At 38.4% G+C, this 26,282-nt stretch overlaps 1 protein-coding gene across 11 annotated transcripts in view; it reads left to right on the forward strand.

Annotated features, from left to right (window-relative positions):
* CASK (calcium/calmodulin dependent serine protein kinase) overlaps positions 1-26,282 on the forward strand; it is a 121,499-nt gene that overhangs the window by 77,444 nt on the left and 17,773 nt on the right. For 3 of the 11 annotated variants that reach the window (XM_033147136.1, XM_033147135.1, XM_033147137.1), the window contains 10 exons: positions 2,820-2,941; positions 4,866-4,943; positions 7,198-7,278; positions 8,699-8,887; positions 11,160-11,238; positions 12,465-12,550; positions 14,314-14,382; positions 16,361-16,384; positions 22,326-22,394; positions 23,650-23,685. In XM_033147136.1, the coding sequence (XP_033003027.1) occupies positions 2,820-2,941; positions 4,866-4,943; positions 7,198-7,278; positions 8,699-8,887; positions 11,160-11,238; positions 12,465-12,550; positions 14,314-14,382; positions 16,361-16,384; positions 22,326-22,394; positions 23,650-23,685 (833 nt within the window). The remainder of the gene's footprint in view (positions 1-2,819; positions 2,942-4,865; positions 4,944-7,197; positions 7,279-8,698; positions 8,888-11,159; positions 11,239-12,464; positions 12,551-14,313; positions 14,383-16,360; positions 16,385-22,325; positions 22,395-23,649; positions 23,686-26,282) is intronic. The other 8 variants (XM_033147138.1, XM_033147140.1, XM_033147143.1 and 5 more) reach the window with 5 other exon arrangements.

Raw genomic sequence — 26,282 nt, forward strand, 5'->3', positions numbered from 1 at the left:
AAGTTTGTTAGTTTGTTTGTTTAAACCAGTGTTTCCCAGACTTGGGTCTCCAGCTGTTTTGGACTACAGTTCCCATCATCCCTGACCACTAGTCCTGCTAGCTAGGGATGATGGGAGTTGAACTGGAAACCCAAGTTTGGGAAACACTGATTTAAAAAAAAAAAACACTTCTGCTGTGTGTAGTCCAGTTTCCAAGATAATTTAGTTGAGGCACTTGAAATTTTCCCTAAATACTGGTAGCCACATTACATTGATGGTTAACTAATCACTATTTGCATATTAAAGCATGATAATGTTCATGGAATCTCCCTCTCCCTGTATATACAAATATATGTACATTCATATTTACAATTGAAGATTACTGGTTGTCTATATATTTTGGGAATTTTGGTGTTTGTTTTGTTTGATTTATAGGTTTATTTTCAAAGGTTTGGGGAAACATACACGAAACCACCAACAAAATATATATGTACTTATCAATATGCAAACTTAACATCTCCCTATCTCAAATACCAACTTAATCCTGACAACAAGTGTCAGGGTGCTGCCCTCACCTCACGGCAAAGGGTTGCCAGGGCTTTCTCACTATCGCAAGCCCCCGCCCCACCTGCTCAGCAATTCGTCTTCCTCCAGTGAGGGAGGCAGTGATCCCTCTAGTGGGGAGGGAGAGACGGGAAGGGGAAGTAGGAGTCAGGCCTCTGACAGGGAAGGAGACCCCTCGCACCAAGCAGGGACTGGAGGTGAGGCGCCTCTTCCGTCTCCCCACTTGCGCGGGGGGGGGGAGGACGCAGAGGGGGTAGGCGGGGGTTCCGCATCCCACGGCTTTTATGCTGGGCAAAGAACCGGAAAGAGTCATTCCCGGACTCTGCCGAAGGATGAGCTGGATGTACTTTTGTTGCTGCACTGTACATATCTGCACAATAAAGAAACTTTGTTTTAGAAACCTCGGCGTCAGGCTGGTTACTCATGAGCAATCACTGAAAACCCTTACAACAAGTATCAGCCCAGAGGTAGAGAGTGTACAGGATTTCCACAAGATGTTCTTGCTCTGGCTTTGAGCTTCAGTTGCCAAAGGAAATAGTAACTAGGAAACACACATAGAAAACACAATACCACATTGAAATACCCTCCAACACCCCACTGATCAAAGTCAGGACGCTCTCGCAGGAACACAAAACAAAAAATACCATCTTTAGTACTCTGGGGCGAGCCAGCTGACTCATGCCAGGATGCCAGACCAAAAAACAGGACATTCCTGGATCCATTCAGAAGCCTATTACTGTTTCTGTGATTTTTTTGGTAACAGAAGGTACTGTTCACCAACTCTTCCTACTGAGCTGCCTACATTTTTTTCTTTCAACTCAGATACGGAAACTGCCGTTTAAGAGCATAGGAAGCCACCTTATTCTGAGTTGAACCATTTGCCCATCTAGATCAGTATTATTTATGTTGACAGGCAAGCAACTCCCTAGGGTTTCAGACGGGGGTATCTCTCAATCCTGGAGATGCCAGGAATTGAACCTGTGAGCTTTTCATGTAAAGCAGATGTTCTAACACTGAGCTACAGCCCTTTCTCTGTTCTTTTGCAATCTACAGGCCACACTGCTGTAATGCACTCTACATATGGTTACTTGTGTTCTCTCTTCTCCACACTCGCATTCAGCCCCCACTTTCATTGTTTGCAATAATTGTAGTTTTCCAAAATTGTGCAAACTATGTATAGCATCAGCTAGTGCTGCTTCCAAATTATGGAAATCATAGTTTGGAGACAGTTCCTGGTTAGTGCTAACCATAGTTTTGCCTGATTCAGATGCCTCACCAATTGCTGGTTATCACAGCCCATGGAGCAGAAAGGAGAAGCTGCATGCAAAGCTGGAGTCGGGACAAAATGAACTTTTTGCTTTCTTAGCACCTGACTTTAGGTCTTGAGTACCATACTTCAGTTTCTGCTCTGCAAAATTTACCTTTTCCCTCTTATGTGCTTGTTCACAAACTGCTTTTCACAAACCATTTGGTGGTGGTGGGATTTAACATTTTAGATTGGGGGATGGGGGTGGGTCCCTGTGCCAGAAGGGCCAATGTTTACTTTAATTTTTGCCTTTGCTCACCTAGTACATTCCAGACATGTGGGGCTGCAGCTAGCATCAGCCCAGCTAGCACTTACAGTATCTTTGCATATTAACCAAAGTTAATAATTTATAACAAATTCTGTTCAGTTTCAGAGCAAGCTAATTTCAAACTGTGCTTTCTGAAGCTGATTGTTAAACTAACCATGGACTGTTACAAACCACAGTCACAGACAATGGCAAGATGAGATTGGGGAAACTGAAACAGAACACTGCCAAAGTCGCCCTTCTGGCCTCAAGGGAAGAGGGGAAGGGAGCTTGGAGGCCTTCCAACTCGGACATACCATGCTACACCGTGGATTACACATGATGTATGAACTCAACCAGTGAAAAATGTTGGCTGCTCTTGCATTTCTCATTTAAAACCAATACGTACACTCTTGTCAGATCATGTTACAGGCTTAAGCATATTTGGATTGCAGTGGAACCAACTTTAGATGCTTTGTGCTGACAAACACATGGTTGGATTGGGGAAGCCATTTTTAAATGCTATATGAAAATTGTTTTGTGTTAATGTATTTTTAATTTATAGAATATAAATACATAAAAATATGTTCATTATGTTCAAATAACAGTTGCTCAGCAAAAGTTACAGCTTTCTGTCTTGTTTCATTGACAGTGAAATATTCTTGTTCCACTTGAGCCCTCAGTCTTTTTTTCTGAGTAGTTTCTTCTCTGTTTCCTTGGCTGTAGGAGCAGTCTCACAAGTGCTGGACAGCCTTGAGGAAATCCATGCGCTTACAGATTGCAGTGAAAAAGATTTAGATTTTCTACATAGTGTTTTCCAGGATCAGCATCTTCATACGTTACTAGATGTAAGTATTTTCCTAGGCAGAAATATTTGGTTATTGAAATATTTTGAGCAAATCAATGTTTCTTGGTTGTGGAGAATATAAAAATTGCTATAGATCTTGAAACAGCTTGGAGGAGGAAGTGTTTAAGGTACCCTGCCTAAAATTTCCTTAAAACATTTCATGTCAAAATCGTGATCAGTGCCTGGTATATTTTAACTGGTTCTATAAATGGTCATAACAGCCAGCATTTTGAATTGTGCATACACCTTAACTGGAAGCCAGTATCACTCCTTGAAAGCTGGGGTTCTTCCCTACTTGCTACCACCCAGTGTCTCAGACACCAAGGATTCCCTTCTTTGTCTAGGAAGTAGGCTCTTCCAGAGAGAAAGGCTTTACCAGGGATTGGGCTCAGTGGCACCTCTCACTTGAATGCAGCTAAAAAACATGGCCATTGGCTTCATGATCAATTATAGTTTTCAAACACATAGAAAACTCCATAAAATGTCTATAACAATAATCCAGTCTGGAAGTTGTCAAATCATGAATCACAATTATGGTTTCTGTTTTAGAATTGCTCCCATGTAAAACTGTACAACACTGTTTCTTCTGAAAAGCAAACTGTGAAAATTGCATTGCCTTCAGTAGGACTTTCATGCAAGTACTCTGTGGAGCATCAGTGCTTTTATCTTCTTAATTTATATATGTACCTTAGAGGTGGTCATGAAAATATAGCACAAATTGATTTGTTTTGATTCATGAAACTTGTAATCCTCACATAAGGAATTTCCATTTTACTTCTCTTATGAAAGTGATATTCTGCCCAATTTCCCACACAACTGCTGCGAGTAGGGGCGGGGATGGCAGCAACAAATCCTCAATTCACTAAAAGTTCACTGCTGCCTACCTTGGTGGGCACAAATTAAATCTATCTTATAGAATCAAGCAGTTTAGTCATCTATCAGGGACAACTTACATGGGTGATTCTGAATAGAGATGACATTCGATTTACAAGTTAAATTTCTGCTTAGTGATAGAACAGTATCAGTTTTTTTATATCCAAGGCTGGTTTGTGCTGCCACCTTTGTCTGTCCTGAGCTCTATAACTGGAAATATATGAATAATCAACTTATGAAGTTAGTGTTTCTTTTTATTTCATACACAGATTTTAAGGTAAGGGATATTTGTACAACGGTTTCTATGCTTGTAAAAAATAAATCTTGAGTTTTAATATTTATTTAGAAACAAATCTTGCAGAGTTCAGCACAGCTTAACTGTTTCATAAGTGTATGTTGGCTTGCAGTCTAGCTAGCAGGACCAGTGGTCAGGAGTGATGAGAGACAGCTCTAGCCACTACCATTGAGAGCAGGTCAGAGCACTCTGGAAACAGGAAGGTGTGCACCTGTGTTTTCTGCATGTTGGGTTATCCCTAGCACTTGGGAAACTTCATAGCAGATCAGAACACTACTTACTGTTTCAGGCCATTCATATCTGCTCTCAGTGGCAGCCACTAGAGGAAAGGCACTTTATACAACACTACTGTGTCCAGTAAATTGTGTTGGGGATTGTTGGCCATCAGAAAAGGTTTGTGGCCTTTCCTATTCTTTAGCATAGCCATAAGATATAACCATTTTTGTATGTTGCGTGGTTATGTTTGTTTTGGAAACAATTTTTTGAGATGTTTTAGCAACAGGTAGACTATGTCAGTGTTTTTCAACCTTTTTTGGGCAAAGGCACACTTGTTTCATGAAAAAAATCACGAGGCACACCACCATTAGAAAATTTTAAATTTTTTTAACTCTGTGCCTATATTGACTATATATAAAGTAATTTTTCAATTTTTCCCACGGCACACCAGGCAACATCTCGCGGCACACTAGTGTGCCGCGGAACAGTGGTTGAAAAACACTGGACTATGTAGTTCTGATGTTTGTGTTTTTCATTTTAGCTCTATGACAAAATTAACACAAAATCTTCACCGCAAATCAGGAATCCGCCAAGTGATGCTGTACAGAGAGCCAAAGAGGTAAGCATTTTAAACATGTTTGAACTGGTTGAATACAGACTTCTATGTCCTAAATCAGTGTATTAAGAGTACTCCAAATGAAATAACTGCCAAAATGTTACCCATGGTGTTGTGGCATGCTTCATGCACAATGTTCAGCTTATAACTACAGTGGTATTAGAGTCTTCAAAGATACCTAATATGATTATCCTAATGGAACTTGAAGATGTCAGTGATATCCTGCTGATCCCAACTGTGGCAATAACATAATTGGTTTTCCCCCTACAGAATGATGTTACTCATAGCTGTCAACTTTTCCTTTGGGGGGGGGGGAAATTCCCTTATTCCAGCGCCGTTTCCCATTGCAAAAAAAGGGAAAGTTGACAGCTATGGCCGTTTCCCAGTGCAAAAAAAGGAAGGTTGACAGCTCTGGTTGCTATCTAGTAACAACAAGGAGCACATACCTGTGTACCTCTCCCCCTCTTCCTTTATTTTTTCTCTCTCTCTCTCTCTCTCTCTCTCTCTCTCTCTTTCACACACCCCACACAAACTAACCAACCAACATACCTCTCCCTCTTTCTTTTACTCTCATAAAGACATAGACCACACAGATCTACCTACTCCGATTTTTCCTTTCTCACACATGCACACACTACATACCAACCTATCTAGCTCTCCCCTTTTTCACACATACACCTAGACTGCACTGATCTACCTGACCCCATTTTCTCTCACTCTTACAGACACAATGCACAGCTATCTAAATACTTTCCCACTCCTTTCTATCTCTCACTCACATATCCCCACCTCTTCCACAAACCTATCTACCTACTCTCCTTTTCTGTCTCTCTCACACACCTGCTCCCACTTTTCTATTGTTCTCTCTCTCTCTCTCTCTCTCTCTCTCACACACACACACACACACACACACACCAATGATGGATACACCATACTGAGTGATACATCCACACCCAACAATCATCAAAATCCATTTACAGGGTGGAGCCCTCTCCCAATTAGGAAAGTCCCTTCATGGGTAAAGCAAACACGTTGCTGTTCCTACCACTACTGCACAAGTCTCTGTGTCCTGACACTGGCATATTAGCATCTGTCCCAGGACACTGTGGGCCTTCTTAAGGAGCTTGTTGTTGTTGTTTAGTCATTTAGTCGTGTACAATTCTTTGTGACCCCATGGACCAGAGCATTCCAGGCACTTCTGTCTTCCACTGCCTCCCGCAGTTTGGCCGACTCATGTTGGTAGCTTCGAGAACACTGTCCAACCATCTCGTCCTCTGTTGTCCCCTTCTCCTTGTGCCCTCCATCTTTCCCAACATCAGGGTCTTTTCCAGGAAGTCTTCTCTTCTCATGAGGTGGCCAAAGTATTGGAGCCTCAGCTTCAGGATCTGTCCTTCCAGTGAGCACTCAGGGCTGATTTCCTTCAGAATGGATAGGGTTGATCTTCTTGCAGTCCATGGGACTCTCAGGAGTCTTCTCCAGCACCATAATTCAAAAGCATCAGTTCTTCGGCGCCCAGCCTTCTTTATGGTCCAGCTCTCACTTCCATACATTACTACTGGGAAAACCATAGCTTTAACTATGTGGACCTTTGTCGGCAAGGTTATGTCTCTGCTTTTTAAGATGCTGTCTAGGTTTGTCATTGCTTTTCTCCCAAGAAGCAGGCATCTTTTAATTTCGTGACTGCTGTCACCATCTGCAGTGATCATGGAACCCAAGAAAGTGAAATCTCTCACTGCCTCAATTTCTTCCCCTTCTATTTGCCAGGAGGTGATGGGACCAGTGGCCATGACCTTAGTTTTTTTATGTTGAGCTTCAGACCATATTTTGTGCTTTCCTCATTAAAAGGTTATTTAATTCCTCCTCACTTAAGGAGCTATTTCTGCTAAAGTGTGGGATACACATGGCTAGTAAGTTATGCAGATCTGAGACTATGAATCTCATGTGGACTCATCCAGGTTCCTTGGAGGGAATGAGTGGGAGATAAATGTAACAAATAAATACAATGCTATTCATAATTAGCATTTTGCTTTGGAAATAAATAATTTGAATTTGTTTAATTTGAATTGAGAGATTTCATTTAACACTCATGATTTCATCTGTCAAAAGAAAAATAAGATATTTTAATTAAGTAATTCAGTTCTTTTAGACCTTCTGTAGAGTTAACATTCATATGATAGGGCTTATGGGTGATTGGGGGAGTTAATTTGTTTAAAAGTTCAGTTCATTTAATTAGCATGTCTGCTGTTTTGGTTCCCAGGTATTGGAAGAAATTTCATGTTACCCTGAAAACAGTGATGCAAAAGAACTGAAACGTATTTTAACACAACCTCATTTCATGGTAAGCAAATTGTTTGTTTGTTTGTTTTAAAAATGTAAAACAATTTTATATTGTTTTATAACCATAAAATGTTGCAGTGGCCATTCTTAACATTTGCCGTTGAAACCTCTGCATCAGAGGGAAAAATTCCATCTGAAGCCTGTGAGCATTAAAACAAAAATCTAGCTAAGCGCACAGAAGTATGCTCATCAATCAACCATTTGGATTAACTCTACTAACATTTTAGTTGACAGTGATCATGCTTGCCAATGGCGTTTGTCATCTTCTAGTCATAGTGACAACAGAAAAGTCCAGAAACAATTATTTTATCTAAGGCTGCAATTCTGCATTGGGAACACCACTGAATTCAGTGGTACTTATGAGCAGAAACATGTATAGGATTGAGATGTTAGTTAACTAAGGTAAAATAATTTTAAAAGCAAATCTATTGAGAGGAATCAACTATCATAGTATAAAATTTGTGATAACTAATTAGCAACATATTATTATTTAAATGTATTTATTTAACTTATTTCTGTCCTGCTTTTCTGATATCTAACTTAGCCATTTTGGCTAAGAGGAACCCTGTAACTCAAAGCCTTGACACTGTGATCAGCCATAGCTGGACTGCGGCATGGCCAAGTTAAGACAGGAAATGTGGAGCTAATTTATTATGTTATGGAATAAACTAGCTAGGTTTGCAGTGGGCAAATGTGACAAAATCTACCCACTCCACAAAAGGGGGGGGCACCTGGGAAAGGAGGCCATTTGCCATATTTTCTCTGCACGTGGATGAGTATTGCTGCTATCGCTTGGAACTCCTTCTCTTTTAATTAAAATAATTGCAGCTCCCTCAAAAATATCAATCAATCTACCCACTCTTTAGTTTTTGTTTTCACTGAATTAAGGGTGCTATTAGGAGCAAACATTATGTCATCATTCCCATAGTGTACAATACTCTCGTTTCCAATAAACCACAAGATTTTTTAAAAGGAAAGTTAAGAGGTGTGCATGTGTGTCAATGAAGTACACACACATCACACAATAATGTAAATACAGTGGTACCTTGGTTTAGGAACAGCTTAGTTTATGAACAACTTGGATTAAGAACGCTGCAAACCCGGAAGTAGGTGTTTTGGTTTGTGAACTTTGTCTTGGAAGCAGAACATGTTCCACTTCCTGTTGAGTGTAAATTGAGTCCCCCCACTGCTATGGGAAAGCATGCCTTGGTTTAAGAATGGTTTGGTTTAAGAAGGGACTTCAGGAACGGATTAAGTTCGTAAACCAAGTTACCACTGTAGCTTGGGTTTTGAAATGTGACAAAAAAGGTACAGTATGATTCTGAGACACGATCATTATGTATGTAGAATATGTTCAGTCCTCATACATGTAGAGTAAGCACAAGAAATTGTGGAACATCATAACTGTTATTTTCTTACAGGCCTTGCTTCAAACTCATGATGTTGTGGCACATGAAGTTTACAGTGATGAAGCATTACGAGTTACACCACCTCCCACCTCTCCATATTTAAATGGAGATTCTCCAGAGAGCGCCAATGGAGACATGGACATGGAGAATGTAACAAGAGTGCGATTGGTTCAGTTCCAGAAAAACACAGATGAACCAATGGTAAATAGACAGCTGCTCCCATATAAAGATATCTGATTTGCATCCATTCATTAGCAGATGGTAGATTGTGACTAATGAATGGATCATATAAAACTTGGTTATAAACCATTTTTAATTTCTATCTTTAGAATGGCATTTGATAGCTAATCATTTAAAATGTTTTATTGGGGATTCTTAATAAGTTGTAGCATTACATATTGCATTTTCCTAACTTCAATTTGTAGTTAACTGTGTAGCTGCTGCAGCTACTTAACCCAACTACAGTGGTGCCCCGCTAGACGAATGCCTCGCTAGACGAAAAACTCGCTAGACGAAGGCATTCGTCTAGCAGAAGGCTGCCCCGCTAGACGAAAAAGTCTGTGGGGCTGCCTCGCAAGACGAAAAATTTTCGTCTTTTTTTCCCGTTTTGCGGAGTGCGGCTGTCATTGCCGCTCCGCAAGACAAAAAACCCGCTAGACGAAAATTTTCGCAGAACGAATTATTTTCGTCTAGCGGGGCACCACTGTATATCATACTGTATTCTCATTCCAATTCAGTTTTCCAAGTGTTGTTGCTTATGTAACCAAAAAGGCAACAGCTATACAAAGGAGTTTCATAAGAAGAATTCCCAAAAGTAGACCAGTGAGGATTCATTGCCCATGGAATTCTAGCTGTTTGTGAGGGACAGGACTGAAAACTGGATGGGAGTGGGGATCGGATGGAATGGCTGGAAAATAAGGCAGAAACACATAAAGGTACCTGACCACTCACGCTCTTGCTAGCTGGTGCCTGCTTGTTCACTCACCCTTTGCAGTCTCCTGCCTAAAAGGGGGAAATTTTGAAGGTTCCCTTGAAACAGACACACACCATTCTGTTGTGAGGACCCACTTGTGAATCTTAATAGCTAACACAGATGGCTGAGCACCAGTCCATGTGTCACTGAAACAATATCCACATTCAAGAGGGAAGAATCCAAGTTGGTAGAACGCTTAAGAACTTCTGCAGAAATACAAAAAAAGAAAAGAAAAACTAGGCAGGGAAGCCCATGTGGGCAGGAATAACTGCAGAAGGAACCGATGAACACTGAGCATGCCCATCTATCATAGAATTCTGGCTAATAGAGGCGAGGGGAAATGGAACTGAATTGCTGGCAACCTAAGCAACATTGTTATGCTGAAAAGGAAGTGAAATCCTTAAATTGCAATGAAAAAAAATGATAATGGCTATTCCAACAACAACTTGGGATTTTGCAGAAGAATAAGGTCATAGATACTCTCAGAAAGGTTACCTCAGTTTAAATATCTGATTTCTAGCTTAAGAAATTATCCTCCAAGTGAACTTCAAATATCTGATAGAGGATATTCGCTCAAGAGAAGAATTACGACCTTTCTTGGTGTACCTGCAGTAGAGTTTTCCTGTGATAAGCCTTGATTTAGAATGTTAGCTGACAAACGGCAACAGATATAACAGAATATTTTCTTGGGAAGTTTTCACGATAGCCCTTCTAAAGAACAACTATTTGCTAATATTGTAGGTGGAAACCTTTGGCTTCCACGAATCGGTTAATAGAAATCGCTGTTTTTTCAGCTGGTTCAGATATTTAAAAAACTAACACATAACAGCCCAAGTGACCCAGAGGATTCTGCCTGCATGAAGGAAATAATGTTTGAGCTGGCATATCCCTGGTTTCCCAGCACATCAGATCTGTGACTTCCTGGTAATTTCTGTGAGTGCAGTATCTGAAAGGAAAATACTACAATGTTTATGCAATTTGCACAAACAAAGTAGAAAGTGGTAGGTTTATTATTATATTATGTATTCGTTGCTTACTATGAAAAGTCACTAAGTAAGTTATAAAAGGTTCAGAGCAAAGTAGGCATAACAAAAAACAAAAAACAGTACATTTCAATAAAACCATTTCAGTGACCCTATTCATTCATTCATTCATTCATTCATTCTCCCCCTCCTCTTGAAGCAGCCCAGGGCTGCAAACACATCCAAACTTTTGTTCTGTTTTGTTTTTAAGCATTCTAAAACAAAAATAGTTACAGTAAAAAACAACAAAAACCTTCTAAATACAATTTCAGTTAAAAATATTCTAAAAACAATTATAATTAAAAACAGAATTTTATCCAGTGATCTAAGGGTTGCCGTAAACAGACTTTGCAACTTCAAACATGCTTTGTCAGACATGATTTCTACTGCACATCTGTGAAGAATACTCATATGAACAAATTTAGTTTCTGAAGATACTTTTTCCCTATTTTCTGAATTGATTGTTTCTTTTTACTAGGGAATCACTTTAAAAATGAATGAACTGAACCACTGCATTGTAGCAAGAATTATGCATGGAGGAATGATTCATAGACAAGGTAATGTTGGCATGAGAGCAAATTACCACAACTTTCATGTGGTACCCTGCAAACATGCAGAGCTTAGAGGCATTGAGCCCAAGTGATGCAAAGTACCTGGTGCTAGGAATTGTTCAGTGGCTATGGTCCCATACCTCTCTGCTTCAGCAAGTCCTGTTGCTATACCTGAAGCATAGAAATGCTTCAAGAAACAACATATAATGCAAAGTTTGATTTTGTACTATATTTTGTGAACCAGAGCCATGAGTAAGGCTTCATTAAGATTTGAGCTAACTGGACTGCAGCCAAGGGCCCACCTCCAATAGCTTGTGCATGGTGTGCTTCCTACAGCATTTTATGGGTAGGGCCTTCTTGGTAGTGGCGCCTGCCCTGTGGAACGCCCTCCCATCAGATGTCAAGGAAATAAGCAACTATGTTATTTTTAAAAGACATCTGAAGGCAGCCCTGTTTAGGGAAGTTTTTAATGTTGAATGTTGTATTGTGTTTTTAATATTTGGTTGGAAGCCGTCCAGAGTGGCTGGGGAAACCCAGCCAGATGGTTGGGGTATTATTATTATTATTATTATTATTATTATTATTATGTTTCAGTGTGGTGTAGTGGTTAAGAGCGGTAGACTCATTATCTGGGGTACCGGGTTCGTGTCTCCACTCCTCCACATGCAGCTGCTGGGTGACCTTGTGCTAGTCACACTTCTCTGAAGTCTCTCAGCCCCACTCACCTCACAGAGTGTTTGTTGTGGGGGAGGAAGGGAAAGGAGAATGTTAGCCGCTTTGAGACTCCTTCGGGTAGTGAAAAGCGGGATATCAAATCCAAACTCTTCTTCTTCTTCTTCTTCTTCTTCTTCTGGTGTGTGTTACATTCTCTCTCTTCTGCCATCCTTGCATTTACTGCTCAGTATAGATCTGATTTTAAATTGTATTAAGTTTTAATATTTGTATCATTTTATGATTGTTAGAAACCACTTTAAGTTCTTTGAGCAAAAAACAATCTATACATTTAATTTAAAAAGATGTGCATTAAAAGCATAAGAGTATGAAAATCCATTGATACACGTAGTGTGTGTTGAATAAGAGAAATGAAAGTAGAATATTTTTGATGTTAATATTTGGTATGTTGATGTAGTTTAATATTATTCCATGTATGACTCCTTTTACTGCCAATCCTTTTCTCTTTGGGATTTGATGCTTCTGTTACACAATGCCATACTGCTTTCCTGCTTCTACAGGTACGCTTCATGTGGGTGATGAAATTCGGGAAATAAATGGAATCAGTGTAGCAAATCAAACGGTGGAACAGCTGCAAAAAATGCTTGTAAGTATGCAAATGATTATGCATCTGATTTATCTAACTTCAATTGATGAATAAAAACTTAAATTTGCTTCTTAAAATAATGGAGTCCAGCGTTGTGAGCTTTGCTTCCCCATCACCTATCACCATTAATTGACAGTGTTTGGGGGCTGTTTTTTCAAGAGATAATTCTTTGCAAGCTTAACTTCAGGCCTCAAAGCATTTGTGGTCTTTTCCCCGCTCTTCTTCAGATTTGCTTACCAACTAAAGTGGGACAAGATATTTACTGTCCCTGAGGGCTTATCCACAGTTACCTTTTGTCCTGCTCTTTGCAGGCGCAGGTCCACATTTTAATGCTCCATGTCCGAACAAGGGAGGGTGGGTGTGTCCCAAGCTTCCTGCATGAAAACCTGCTCTTTAAAGCTGAATCGAAGCAAACATCAATTGAGGTTTCCCATGGATTGCTGTTTGCTCCAGTTGAGCTTTAAAGAAAGAATTTTCATGGGGAAAGCTCCAAAGCAAAAGGGGGGTGCTCGGACACAGAGCTTTAAATCGTGGCTGTGCCTTGAAATAACAGTGGAAAGGTAAGCGTGAATAAGCCCTAACTAAGTGTTTCAGTTGGGATGGCTTGTACTACACACACACACACACACAGAGAGAGAGAGAGAGAGAGAGAGAGAGAGAGAGAGAGAGAGAGAGCACTTGATTTAGGGGTACTCATAATGACAAAATTAGAACATTTGTCTTTTAAAAAATCTTCTTTTTCTCTTCCATTGAAAAGTAATGCTCCTGAAAATTGTACTGACCATTCTGATCCTGTCCTTTTAAGTTTGTACAAATAACTTGTGTGTGTGTTAGGGTAAGGAGCAGAAGTTGAAAATGTTCAGTGACACCGTTCTTTCTTTCATGAAAACAGTAATGAAACATATTGTGTCTTCAATGATCGCTGTTGTAGAAGTTGATCAGACACTTGTCAGTCTTTTGTTGTGTAAATTTAATCTACACATTCTATTCAGGGCTGGAGATGCATTTTATATAAAACACTTAACTCAATCTAAATAGTAATACTAAGCACAGGAAGGAAGTTATTTTCAAAGCATTCTATTAAGCAGCTTTCATCTGTAAGATTTGATTATCCTTGTTGTTATCTTCTGCTTGTATGCCTGCATTTGTTGTTCATAAAATAATCCCATTCTTTGAATTTAGCTTCATTGTTGTTTTTAAAGAAATAATGGATTATGACAAGCCTTTGCATGCTATGAAAATAAATAATAATTATAAAATCTGCATCAAGCGGCAGGTTTCACCTTATAATAATGGTTAATTTAGGTTAGAGTTTTTAATGTTGGTGTTTCAGTATTCAAGGCCACTCTCTATTTTTCAATCTTCAGTATAACAAATTTTATGCTACCGGTATATCAAAATTATTTTCTTTGAATTTAACCTGTGAATTGAAAAATAGTCGCATGTCTTTGTTGCTAAAGTAAGTCAGGAAATGACAAGGAGAAAAGGTTGAAATGACCAAGAGAGAAGCAGCTTGCAGGTTCAAAATGTTTGTGATTTCTTGCTGATTTCTGAAGACCTCTAATGCGTACAAGTGAACAGTACAGGTGCATCTGGTTTGAAATACAGCCACATGATTGCCATATTTTCTATTTTATTTCTGAACGTGAATTTCTGAAAGAACTGCTGAAGCCCTAAGGTGTTTTATTTTCTTGAAATATTAGATGGTTTCGAGTGTTCTGTTGTGTTTTTTGTTTTTAAAAAATGTATTTCACTTTCTCCAGAGGGAAATGCGAGGTAGTATCACCTTCAAGATTGTGCCAAGTTATCGCACCCAGTCTTCTTCATGTGAGGTAATGAATTTAATGAATTATTCTCTTTCTTCTCATTCCTATAACCTAACTGCCTGCTGATGGCTGAATGTTATTGCTTTCTGGGAAATTGTTTCTGCCTGTGCTGTTAGATCACGCACACCAATTTTACAACAAAGATAACGGAACAGAGGAGTAGCGCTACCTACCTACTGTGTCGTCCTTCTCTCATATTCATTACATCAGCTCATTAAATGCTCCCTAACAGCCTATAATATGAAAAAGGACTTGTACTATTTCCTGCTTTATTTTAGGCATAATTGGGACATTGGGTGGTAAAAAGCAGGCTTAAGTAAGTTTTTTAGTGCAGTGAATAAGATGGTATGTTCAGGAGGACTGTAAAACAAAGTAAATTCAGAAGGCATGGTCTGTTTTTTCTCAAGGAGTTAAAATGTTTAAACTACTATAGCAAATCACTGACAGAGACAGAAGGATGATACTAAAAAGAAACACGCTGTAGCGGCAGGGTTTTTTAAAATATGAGAATGAAAGAGAAGCTTCTAAATAGAAAAAGGGAAACATTTCGTATGTAGATGTTCTAGTATGTAGAAACAAACCAATCAAGCCAACAGCCCAATATATTGCATCTAGTGAAAATATTAAACATCACAGAGGATATATAAATTAGCAAAAAGATCAGTAAATTGTAAATCCTTAGCAGGATTATGATTATCGGTTAATGGGGGGAATTCCTGTTTGTTTATTATAAAAAGGATAACCATGTGGCCAAAGGGCAAGATACTCAATGAAGAGATAAAAGTTACATAGATAAATAGGAAAAGAATGTTGAAAATGAATTAGTCATTGGGGTGTATGATATATTTCATTTATGATATCCTTTAATCCAGCAATTTAGCCAGAGTAAAACAAAAGCACCAGATGGCTGAAGAATCACTGATATTGGGAAAAATGGGAAAATAATTATTTATATTTGATACATTAGGAGAAATTTCTGTCTCTAGTACCTAGTGAGAAGTACAATCATGAAACTTCTCACTTATGATAGAAATTAAATAGATGTTTGGCTTTGTCAGGAGTAAGCAATGCTGTACCAGTTTTATTTCATGGGATAACTTATTTCATGAGACAAGTAAATGTTCTAACATACGGTACATAGGGTAGATTTATAAAGTTTGTTCCTGTTGAAAATGCTGACTTTTTGGGTTAGAGTTATCTAACTGGCAGCAGTATGGCAGATCAAATGCCTTGTAAGAGTGAGAAGAATCAAGAGAAGGAGAAGATTTCAGTTATGAGAAATGAAGTTGTAAGAAAAACCAGCCCTTTTCAAAATCACAGATAATTATTTCATGATTTTAATACTTTATATCCAAAGCCCACAGTTCCATATAATCACTGTTAGTTGTAAGAAGTAGAAATTCACACTGGCTTAACTTGGATTCTTTTTGCAATTCATAATTGTAATGAGGCATGGGTAGAACGAATTTTTGGGGGGGTCATCTAGCCAAAGAAAATTATGTATGTTCAAAAATATTAAAAGAAAACTGTAATTAGGAATATAACACAGTTTGCAATACTTCCAAAAAGTGGGAAGTGGTTAATGGATTTTAAACTGTACATTTAAAAAAAGATTGAAAAGTTTAGGAATATCCTGATATCAGGCAAACTAGCAAGGAGATAAATTAGTGGCACATTATGAGCCAAACAGCTTCGGGGGGGGGATCTTAAATATAATTCTGTTTAAATTATTGTTGGGTTACCTCTTTAATTTTTTTCTAGTTTCATAATCTTTAATTCTGCAATGCCTAAGTGTAAAACTATTTAAAACACTTTTTTCCAGGAAGTACATGTAACTTCTTAAACCAAAGAGCCTTCTACTCTCTTGTCTCCCATGCAAAATGTTTCTAATTGCTTGTTTGGGGTTTTGTACCTGTATAAAATATGCTGTGATAGATTTGTTTTGATTAAATTCATTTTAAGGAAGGATGTTTTTCCTACTTAGCAAACAAACTGGGAGAAATACTATGTAAGTGATGTCATACTTTAAAATACTGCATGCTCAATGTATCAGTTGTTCCTATGTGGATTTTGGTAGCATATTATAGATTGCCAATATACAGACACACAAATATATCATCTTCCATTCTAAAATGGCAATTATTTAATTTTGAAGTAAATTGTATTTATTTCAGTAGTTGCCAGAAGCACATATAAGCCATTATGCAACATCCATGTAGATTACTTGTTTGTGTCAATAGCACAACATTCCACACTCATGTGAAAGGTAAGGAAAGGCCTATCTTGCATTGAAGGCTAGCCATGCTACTGTTTGTCCATTTTAAAACATTGACAAGTTGTACACTCCTGTGCAGGAGTCGTGCAGTTGATTAAGTGCACAGTCTCCAAACCTTTTGTTTTAGAAGGATAAGTAATACTTACAAAATGGCCTGGAGATTTTTTTAAAAAAAAAACCCTGTGTTGGCATCACAAGTCACATTACGAACTGTACTGATCATATCACAGTCCTCACAACAATCAAAGAAGCAGTGAATATGCTAGCGGGGAACCCACATTTTCCCAGACATAAAACCTACTCAGTGATACAAAGTATGAGGGGATGTTGCCCTTCAAAACACCTAACTATACCAAGATTGCTTTAATGCAGGAGGCAGTGAAATAGCTTCAACCTCTAATACTAACCCTCAGCATAAGATGATTTTTAAAGGATAGTTTGTGTACAGTAGAATCTTATTTCTCTAAATGCATTATGCAAATGATTAAGCACATATCAATAGTCAAGCACTGGGAAAAAAAAAGTTATTATTTTTCTAGAACTCTCAGGGTGTACTTTAGACTTTGATAATCACTTAAAATTTTAAGGGGGGAAATGTTTAGATGCTGCCTTGGTCAAAGCTCTCCTGCTCCTACAAAATAAAATAAAAAAGAGAACAAAGCTTTACATTCATTTACATTAAAACAATACAATTGGAGCTTTTTGATCCACAGAAGTAAAACTAGATCTGTTATTATGTTTCTTCCCATTTTGTTTTTTACTTGCTGTTCTTTTTAATAGTCACTTTGATTTTTCATTAAAAAAAACTCAACTTCTAGCATCTATAAAAAGTTCAATTTTCAGAATTTCAAAACACAAGTTCTTGAAATGCATGTCTGAGTTATTTGGAGAAGCTTTGCATTTTTAAAAAAGCACCAGGAAATTTGTGAAAACCTGAAATACAGGCTTTGGGTTAGAACCAAAGGTATGCCACCAGTCAGTGGAAAGCGTCTTCCATGCATGGAAGGGCTGTTTCTGATTTAGCAGGAAAGCATGGTGTAAGAAAATAATCCCAAGATCCAGAGGAGTTTTTCCATTTGTACAAGTTTTTTTTGTAGGACCTAGCACAAGCTTATTATGATCTACTAGAATTTTATGCTGCAGCTGGTATTTTAGTTATGTTCAGTTTCTTATACTGTAATGCCAGTTTCTGACACATTGTGCTCTTGAACAAAACTCAACGTGGAACTAACAAATATTCTCCTCCTAGTTGCTGTAAGATAGGCTAATAGTTAGATTCAAACGTGGTGTTGAAATTTCATCCCCCAAAATATGTTGCTTACAGTATCTTTCTCTAGAATGGTTCGGACCTAATGGCAAACCATGGGTTGGCATTATGTGAACATAGTGATTCACTACTTCCCTTCTGGTTAGAGGTCAACCTTAATTTGCCGTCGCATCTGAATTAACAAACTGTGGTTTGCACATGCCCTACAAACCAGTATTATATTGCATCCCTTAACTTTGAAATAGGCTAAAATTTCTAACCTCAGGCTCCTCATCCATTAAGTGCACATTTAAGGAATGCATAGACTGTTTGACTAATACATAATACATCAGAGTATATTGCCCAGAGCTGGTGACCATCATGACATCGTCTTAATGCTGAAAGGTAGAACACACCCTTTAGTTCATGAGCCATTGCTTGAGAGGCTTGTTCCTAAGGTCCATGTGTTCCGTCTTCTGCAAGTAGCAAAAGCAATTATCTGAAAATGAGACAATATATACAGAGGAAGGAAATTTAGCTAGAGAATAGTAATGTGAGTTTCACCTTCATATAAAAACCTGGCATGAAGTGACAATTCCATGGATAAATGGAAATTTGACTTCATTATTTACAGCAGAACATTGGGAATTGTGTAGAAGTCAAATCCATGTTTCCTTCATTGGGTTCTGCAAGTTGTTTTGTAATTTTAGGTGTTCAGAATAGTAGCTATGTTAGGAACACCTTGCTTTTTAAACTGATTTCAAATTTTGAGTTGGCATTTGGTAAGAAAACTCAGATACAAAGACATAAAGCATAACAAATCGTATGGTTGGCTACAGGAGAATGTACAACCTTTAGTAAAATAGCAAGATCTCTTACTGTACTAGAGTTTGTTTGTTGTTTTAAAAAAAGGTAGAACCAAAGGAGTCATGAAGACATCATTACTGGCTGTTTGCACTTAATGTTTATTGTAAAACATTAATAAGGTGTAAACACATTATTGAGGTATAAATGCATTCCTGATTGCTACTACAAATCTGTCATCCCCTAATCTGAGGGTAGTTCATTTCTATGAAAGGAAATCTCCCATACACTTCTGTTTGCTAGAGGGCTAAGAACTATTATGGAGGACACTTCACATTTTGCACAACTCTGCTCCTAATTGCTCAAGCATCTCTTCCACTGCAGAGTCCAAAATGGAAGTAAACATGTTTTAAACTCCCCAGGCAGAAAAACTGATTTTAGGGGATTTTAGGGATTTTAGCAGCTGGAGAAAAAAGAGACATTGCACATACTTTTGTAAACCAAGAAATCTTTAATAAAAATATGTTTAAGGAAGGAAGGATTAAACACCACTCATATCACCTCTTCTCAAAATGCACAAACATCCCTTTTGCTGTTAATATTTCCAGGGACAGCTAACGATTATACAAATATGTAAGAGGAATAAAATCTGTAAAATCCTAAAACAGCAAATAAGAACAGCGGAATAAAATCAAAGAATCACAATTGCAGCATAAAACCAATTTAACCAGATTTTAGGGGGAAATTAAAAGAGTTTGCCCTGGACCCAAAACACAAAAGAATGAGTGCCAGGTAAACTTATCTGAAGATAGGTTCCAAAGGTGGTGTATCACAAAGGTGATACCTTTTTTTATCACAACCAATAAGTCTTTCTCCTCAGTTGCCATCCACCTCACATCAGAAGTTGCAGACAACCTGAAGAGGGCCTCTGGAAATTACCTTGGTTATATGGACAGGTTATGTCATCAGCCCTTCAGGTTCCAAGTATCTGAATGTAGATAAGCTTCTAAGAGATTCTGTCACTTCTTTAGTCAATTGAAGCAGTTATTCTAATATTTAATTTGTCTACCATACTCCAGTTTTAATACTGTTTATAATACCATGCCTCTGGATTTGGAAATGAAGTAAGGCACCTAATAATAACCTTCTGCACAGTCAGAGGACTCCCTTGGTACACAGAAGTATATTAAATTGTTGTTTAAGAAAGAGGGGCTCTTTAAAAAGCCACAAGTGACCCGGTCAAAGACCAAGTGTGTTGAGTACTCAGTGATGAGTATGTTAAGAGTGTTGGAGGTCTGCTTTGTTGGTTTTTTTCAAAGGAAAATGGAGGCATGGATTGATCTGCTAAAGCCCCTACTTCTTGCATCATCCTGTAGATGAGGATTAAGTACATCTTTTTTTCTGGGGGGACGCAGGGGTATGCATACTCCTAAACATTTTGTGAATCTAAGTTTTGTCTCATTGAGGGGCAGTATTTCAATGAGTAGGAAAATGAGAATACCCCTAAACAGTTTTTTAAGGAAAAAAAGCACTGGGTGTACATCATAGCTAAAAACCTCACAAACTCATGCAATACAGCTTGGATGATCATTATTTAATAGATTTACATCCTACTCTTTAACTGAACTCCTGAGAGCCATTCACAACATGTTTTACATGTCATCATGGATACCCCCCCAAACCCATACATTTATGGCCTAATAGGGAGGGAAGAGCTAGTAGTTCAAGGGCAGGCGCTTGAAATTGTCTGTCTCCCTTCTCTCCCTCTCCTTCTCCTTGGTGATAAATGGTATTGTATTGTGATGGAGGAAAGGATCATCCAGCTGGGGTAACAGTAGGCACCAAATATTGCGATATATAGCAGCAGATCACTCAAAATCTGTGTTGGCATCCCAGCCCCAAACTCTTCAGCACAGTATAGCACAGAAGGCTAAGGTTTCAGGAACATGGAAATAAATAAATAAATAACAGTACTCTTTTTTTTTTCCATGTCAACTTCCACAGCAAGTCCAAAATAGTGATGCAATGCTCCTGTTTCAGGCTGCCTGGAATTCTGAGCTGGAGGATTAGTTTTAGAACCTGAAGGAACAATGCAGTATTTTGTTGACGATCCTCACTTGTCTGATAATGCAAGCTGAGAGTTAGATATGAAAAAGTATGGTGAAGGAGAGAAATTATACGTGCAAATCCCGCTATCGGCCCACTTGCTATGCAAAAATTCAACAATCCACAAGTAAAGAATTGTGCCCAAACCTCACTGTAAACACCACAGATTCACATATCCGAACATCCAGAGTTGGCCCAATTCCTTATTTCCTTGCTTGCTTCTGCTTTGCTGGTTGGTAGCAGCTATGTTTGGGATGCGGGTGGCGCTGTGGGTTAAACCACAGAGCCTAGGGCTTGCTGATCAGAAGGTCGGCGGTTCGAATCCCCATGACGGGGTGAGCTCCCGTTGCTTGGTCCCAGCTCCTGCCCACCTAGCAGTTCGAAAGCACATCAAAAGTGCAAGTAGGTGCCGCTCCGGCGGGAAGGTAAACGGCGTTTCCGTGCGCTGCTCTGGTTCACCAGAAGCAGCTTCGTCGTGCTGGCCACATGACCCGGGAGCTGTATGCCGGCTGCCTCGGCCAGAGTTGGACATGACTGGACCTAATGGTCAGGGGTCCCTTTACCTTTACCTTAGCAGCTATGTTTAGGCAGAAACCATGAAGGGATTGAGGGTGCAAGACCAGATGAATCAGTGAGTAGGAGGGATCAGACAAATCAGTTTCTCCCCTTAACAATATCATACTATTCCAATTGTTTTTAAGCAACCCATGTTTCTTCATGTTGTCCTCCAGATGAACTGCAGACTATGAAAAGTCCAACAGAATTTACAGATAATTGTAGGAGGAAAGCCTCCCCATATACACCAGAAAGATAATAGCAGGTTTTCTATTCAATTATGTCCCAAGATTTCAAAATACTATGAAAGAGAGGCCATTCCAAGTTACACACACACACACACACACACACACACACACACACACACATACATATGTGTGTGTGTACATATATATGTATATTTAGTATGTCCCACTTACATTAAAAATCTAGACATTAATTTAGATTGTGTATTTAAAAAGTATGAAAACACTCGAGACTCCTGGTTTCCACATCATGCTAAGCCAATCCATGGTTTCGCATGAACATCAGAAGAGGAGAGGGTAATAATTTTGCTCTCCCCTGTTGTTTCGCTGAGCTAAGCCATAGCTTGATTCAGTGTGTCATCTGAATCTGGATGCATGGTTTCACTCTCCCAGACAAACCTCAAACTGTAAACCATGGGACAGAACCTTGGATAAAGCTTAACATTAGTCTAGAGAGAGCTAAACTACAACTAGGTTTAAACAACACACAGTATAGTACAGTATAGCATCAGGACCACCTGGGAGAAGCAAAGCAGCCACTTGGTTCTTTTCCAGAGTTTGCACAAAGCTGTGGTTTGGCATTGTGTGATGTGGAAAGCAGACTGGGAAAGAAAAGGCAAAATAATTGGTCATAAGCCTATGGATATAACTGTTGACATGAATATATCTGTGTTCTGCAATAGTGTTGTGTGATAATGAACCTTGTGTCTTATTTCAGAGAGATTCCCCCTCTACATCCAGACAGTCCCCAGCTAATGGCCATAGCAGCATTAACAATTCTGTTTCGGTAAGACTTCTAGACAGAGAGTATTCAGATCTTGTTGGTGCTCATCTACCATTCCTGTTATGATTACATGTTCAGTAGAAAATTGTGTTCTGCTGATAAAATCAAGAATACTTAGAAGTCTAATTCCCCATTTGCTCTCATTCAAGGGTTTACGAGACAACATAATCTTCTCATTAAAATCCCTTTAATGAGTTACATTCAACTGTAATGTAAAAATTCACTCATCCCTGAAATATGCTTATCATTACCCTCATCCTGACTTGCTCAAAACTAAACGAAAAGGCTAATTTCTATTTTCAACTTTTGAAGTGGTCTTTTGAAGCAAAATATTTGCACAGCAGGTATTTGGAGGGTTTTGGACATTTTTTTATTTTTAAAGCTCTGTAGATTGCAGTACTGGTTTCCGCTATCTCAGTTAAGGAATTGGTGTGTCCTCTGCTGTTGTGGTATGTGCACATATTTTTGTGAAATATGAGCCTTGCCTGGATATGAAAAGCAAAAGGAACTGGCTTTAAACTGCATTTATAAGCCCAAGCTATTAACATCACATCTTTAACACAAAGTACTTTCTTTTTAGTCATATGTTCAGGAAAAAAGGTACTGTTAAACATAATGGCAGACACCGCTATTTTTTATCATTAGTTTTTCTCTGAACATATATGGTAAAACACTAGAAAGCACCTGTAGACAGATCTTCCTTCAGAAATACTTGGATAATTGTGCTGTTAACACATGTACTATAAGTTGAGAAATGGTATCTGTTTCTGCGAACTTTCAATTAATGTCAATATAGGCTGTTCTATATGTTGTTTAAAATACTGCAGTTGTAATTAGCTACAGGAATAAATTGGTTTATGTATAAACACTAAGATTTATATGAATTAGAAATCTATTTAGACATAATGGCTGGATACATAGTAGCTTTCAAATTGTAAAAACAATTTATATAATTGTCCCATTAGGAATATAATTAGAACGTGAAGGCTAAAAGAGGGGTCCTCCTTTGCTTACAGGTGCTTTTGTGTTGAAGATGATGAATCCTTATTGAAAGCACATTTTCTGTCTGCTTAATTTTTACCTGCTTTCTTCAGCTTGCTGCTAAACAGCCTGGGTTTGACATTTTTTCCTATTAAATGATTATTTCCGAAAATAAATTTGTTGTTAATACTTGCAAATTAACTATTTGCTTTGATACTGTTGACTGCTTTCAAAGTAAAATGAAGTTTTCTTTTCCTGGGTTGGCTTTGTTCTGCAGGACTTGCCATCAACAACACAACCAAAAGGACGACAGGTGAATAGCTATTCTACATGGAAGCTTTCCTAATCTAGTGCCTTTAGTTTGTAGCAATCGCTCCTTACCATCTCAAATGTGGTATTCATTGATGTGCTGACTTTAACTCTAAAAACCTTTCCCATTTTGTGTTTTACTCACCTAGCTGATTCACCGTAGTTCCATTTTCCCGTGACCTGAAATGTAGTTGTAATTTTTTTTATTACAACTTTTATTATATTTTTTAATAGTAGCTAGATTCAGGACCATGTGATGTGTTGATGCCATCAATCTTCTAATGTTTCATTTTCATTGCATCTTCATGGTTGTCGTTTGCTGCCCTGAAACTAATATTTAGGCATTTACTATACATAAGTTTTTCATGTGTGGTAGGAGTTGCACATTCTTGAGTATTTTGGTCTTAATAAATATTGGATTTTCTTAAGTTTCATTATGCTGAGGAAGGGGTGATTAAGGGACAGTTCTTACAAGCTGGACATTTTTTATTTATGATTATTACTCAGGTATCCTGATAATATTTGGTGATACCTTTAGAATGAATTTATTTATTTATTTATTTATTTATTTATTTATTTATTGCAGATTTATAAACTGCTTCACAACAAAAAGTTACTGAAGTGGTATACCATAAAATAATATAAAATATTACAAACACCATGAACAAAGGACAGTAAAACCAGTTCTGTAGTTAGAGTTGTTATTGCACAAAATGGCTGGGTCACATTTCATGAAAAGCCTTTTAAAACAAAACTCCCTTTAGTTAAATATAAAAACAGCTAGGTGTTTGTCTGATTTCAAATGGTAACTGATTCCAAAGGGCTGGAGCTGCAACACTAAAAGCCTAGTTTCTACTGCGTACCAATCTCACCTCTGGGGCATGTGATACTCTTAGTAGTGCTCTATCTGAGGAGTGTAGTTCCAAGGCAGGGATATATGGCGTGAGGCAAGTTGTTTAGGACTTTAAATGTTAAAAGCAAAACCTTGAACTGATCCTAATAGCATATTGGCAGCCAGTGCAGTACCGTGGCAGAGGTTTATGTGGTGTAAACAGGTTGTCCCAGTCAGCAACCTAGCATCTATATTCTGCAACATCTGCCGATTCCAGACGAAGCTCAAGGGCAGCCCCACATAGAGCACCCTGTAGTAGTCCAGTCTTCTGGGTACCAGGACCATACCCACAGTGGCCAAGCTATCTCAGTCCAGGAATAGACATAGGATTTGAACTCTGTTTATGTGCCCTCATGCAGCCCACTCACATCATTCAAACACCAATCTAGAGCCTGGTTCAGATATTACAAAGAAGCAATTGTTTTTTGTCTCAATGTGCTTCACTTTACATTTGCTTACCCTCAGTTTCATTTCCCATTTTAATGCTCATTCACCCAGTTTGAGTAGATATCTGTTTGGAGTGCCTCACTGTTTGTTCTTACCACCCTGAACAAACTTGGCCACTTTGCTACTCACCTGGAACACTACATCATGACAAAGTTAAAACAAGCACTGGTCCCAATATTGGGGGACCTCACATCCTGTTGTTGTGAGAACTGTCCTTTTTTATTTTCCTACACTCTTCTTCCTGCTTGACTTGTTACTGTTCAGCCAGGTACCGGTCCATTAAAAGACCTGTCCTCTCATCCCATGACTGACTGCTAAAAGTACTCAGATTACGTTGAGGAGAAATTCCATTAAAAAGTTTTTTGAAAGTCCCAAGTATGCAATATAGCCTAGATCAGTCTTTCCGTATGATTACTGACACTCTCAAATAACTTTTAAGTTAGACAGAATGTACCCTTGCAGAAGTGATATTGGTCCTTTCCAGTCCTCAAGTACAGAGGCTGATCTTGGAGCTGTTAACAGATTTTTGTTAGATCAGCTATTTCATGTTTGAGTTCTTTAGGAACTCCTAAAATGGATGATATCTGGGTCCAGTGATTTGTCTGTTTCTAATTTGTCAATAAGACCCAGAATTTCATCTCTTGTCATCGCTGTTTGGCACAGTTCCTCAAATTCCCTTTCTGAGAAAGTTAGTTCAGCTACAGGGATCTGTCCTACATCTTCCACAGTGAAAACAGATGGAAAGAATTCATTCAGCTTCTTCACAATTTCCTTTTCTTCCTGTTAATACATCTTTAACTTTCCTGTCTTCCAAAGGTCCAACTGCCTGTCTAGCAGGTGTCTTACTTCTAATGTCTTTTTTCCTTAAATGGTTGCTCTTAATGTTTTTAGTGATATGCTTCTCAAAAAAATTGTTTGCATCCTGTATTGTCTGCTTGCAATTCATTCCATAACATCACTTGAACAAATTATTTCAAACTCATCAATTTCAAGAACAGTAGCATCTTTGTTTAAAAAAAATAAATCTAAGACTTGGGAAAATACAACCAAGAATTCCAGATTTTAAATTAGTATATATTTAATTCCTCCTCTCAGTAGACCCCTGGCCATCTGACAGCAAAATTAGGCATTCCTTCTATGACTCTGTCCTTCTTGTCTACAGCCATCATGACTCCTGGAGGCGCATGAGGGAGAACTGAGGATTAAGACAGGACTTGAGAATCGTTGAAACAGGGCTTTATAGACTGGCTTTCTGTCAGTTG

The sequence above is a fragment of the Lacerta agilis genome, chromosome 4 (genome assembly GCF_009819535.1).
Source record: "Lacerta agilis isolate rLacAgi1 chromosome 4, rLacAgi1.pri, whole genome shotgun sequence".
Taxonomy (NCBI): Eukaryota; Metazoa; Chordata; class Lepidosauria; order Squamata; family Lacertidae; genus Lacerta; species Lacerta agilis.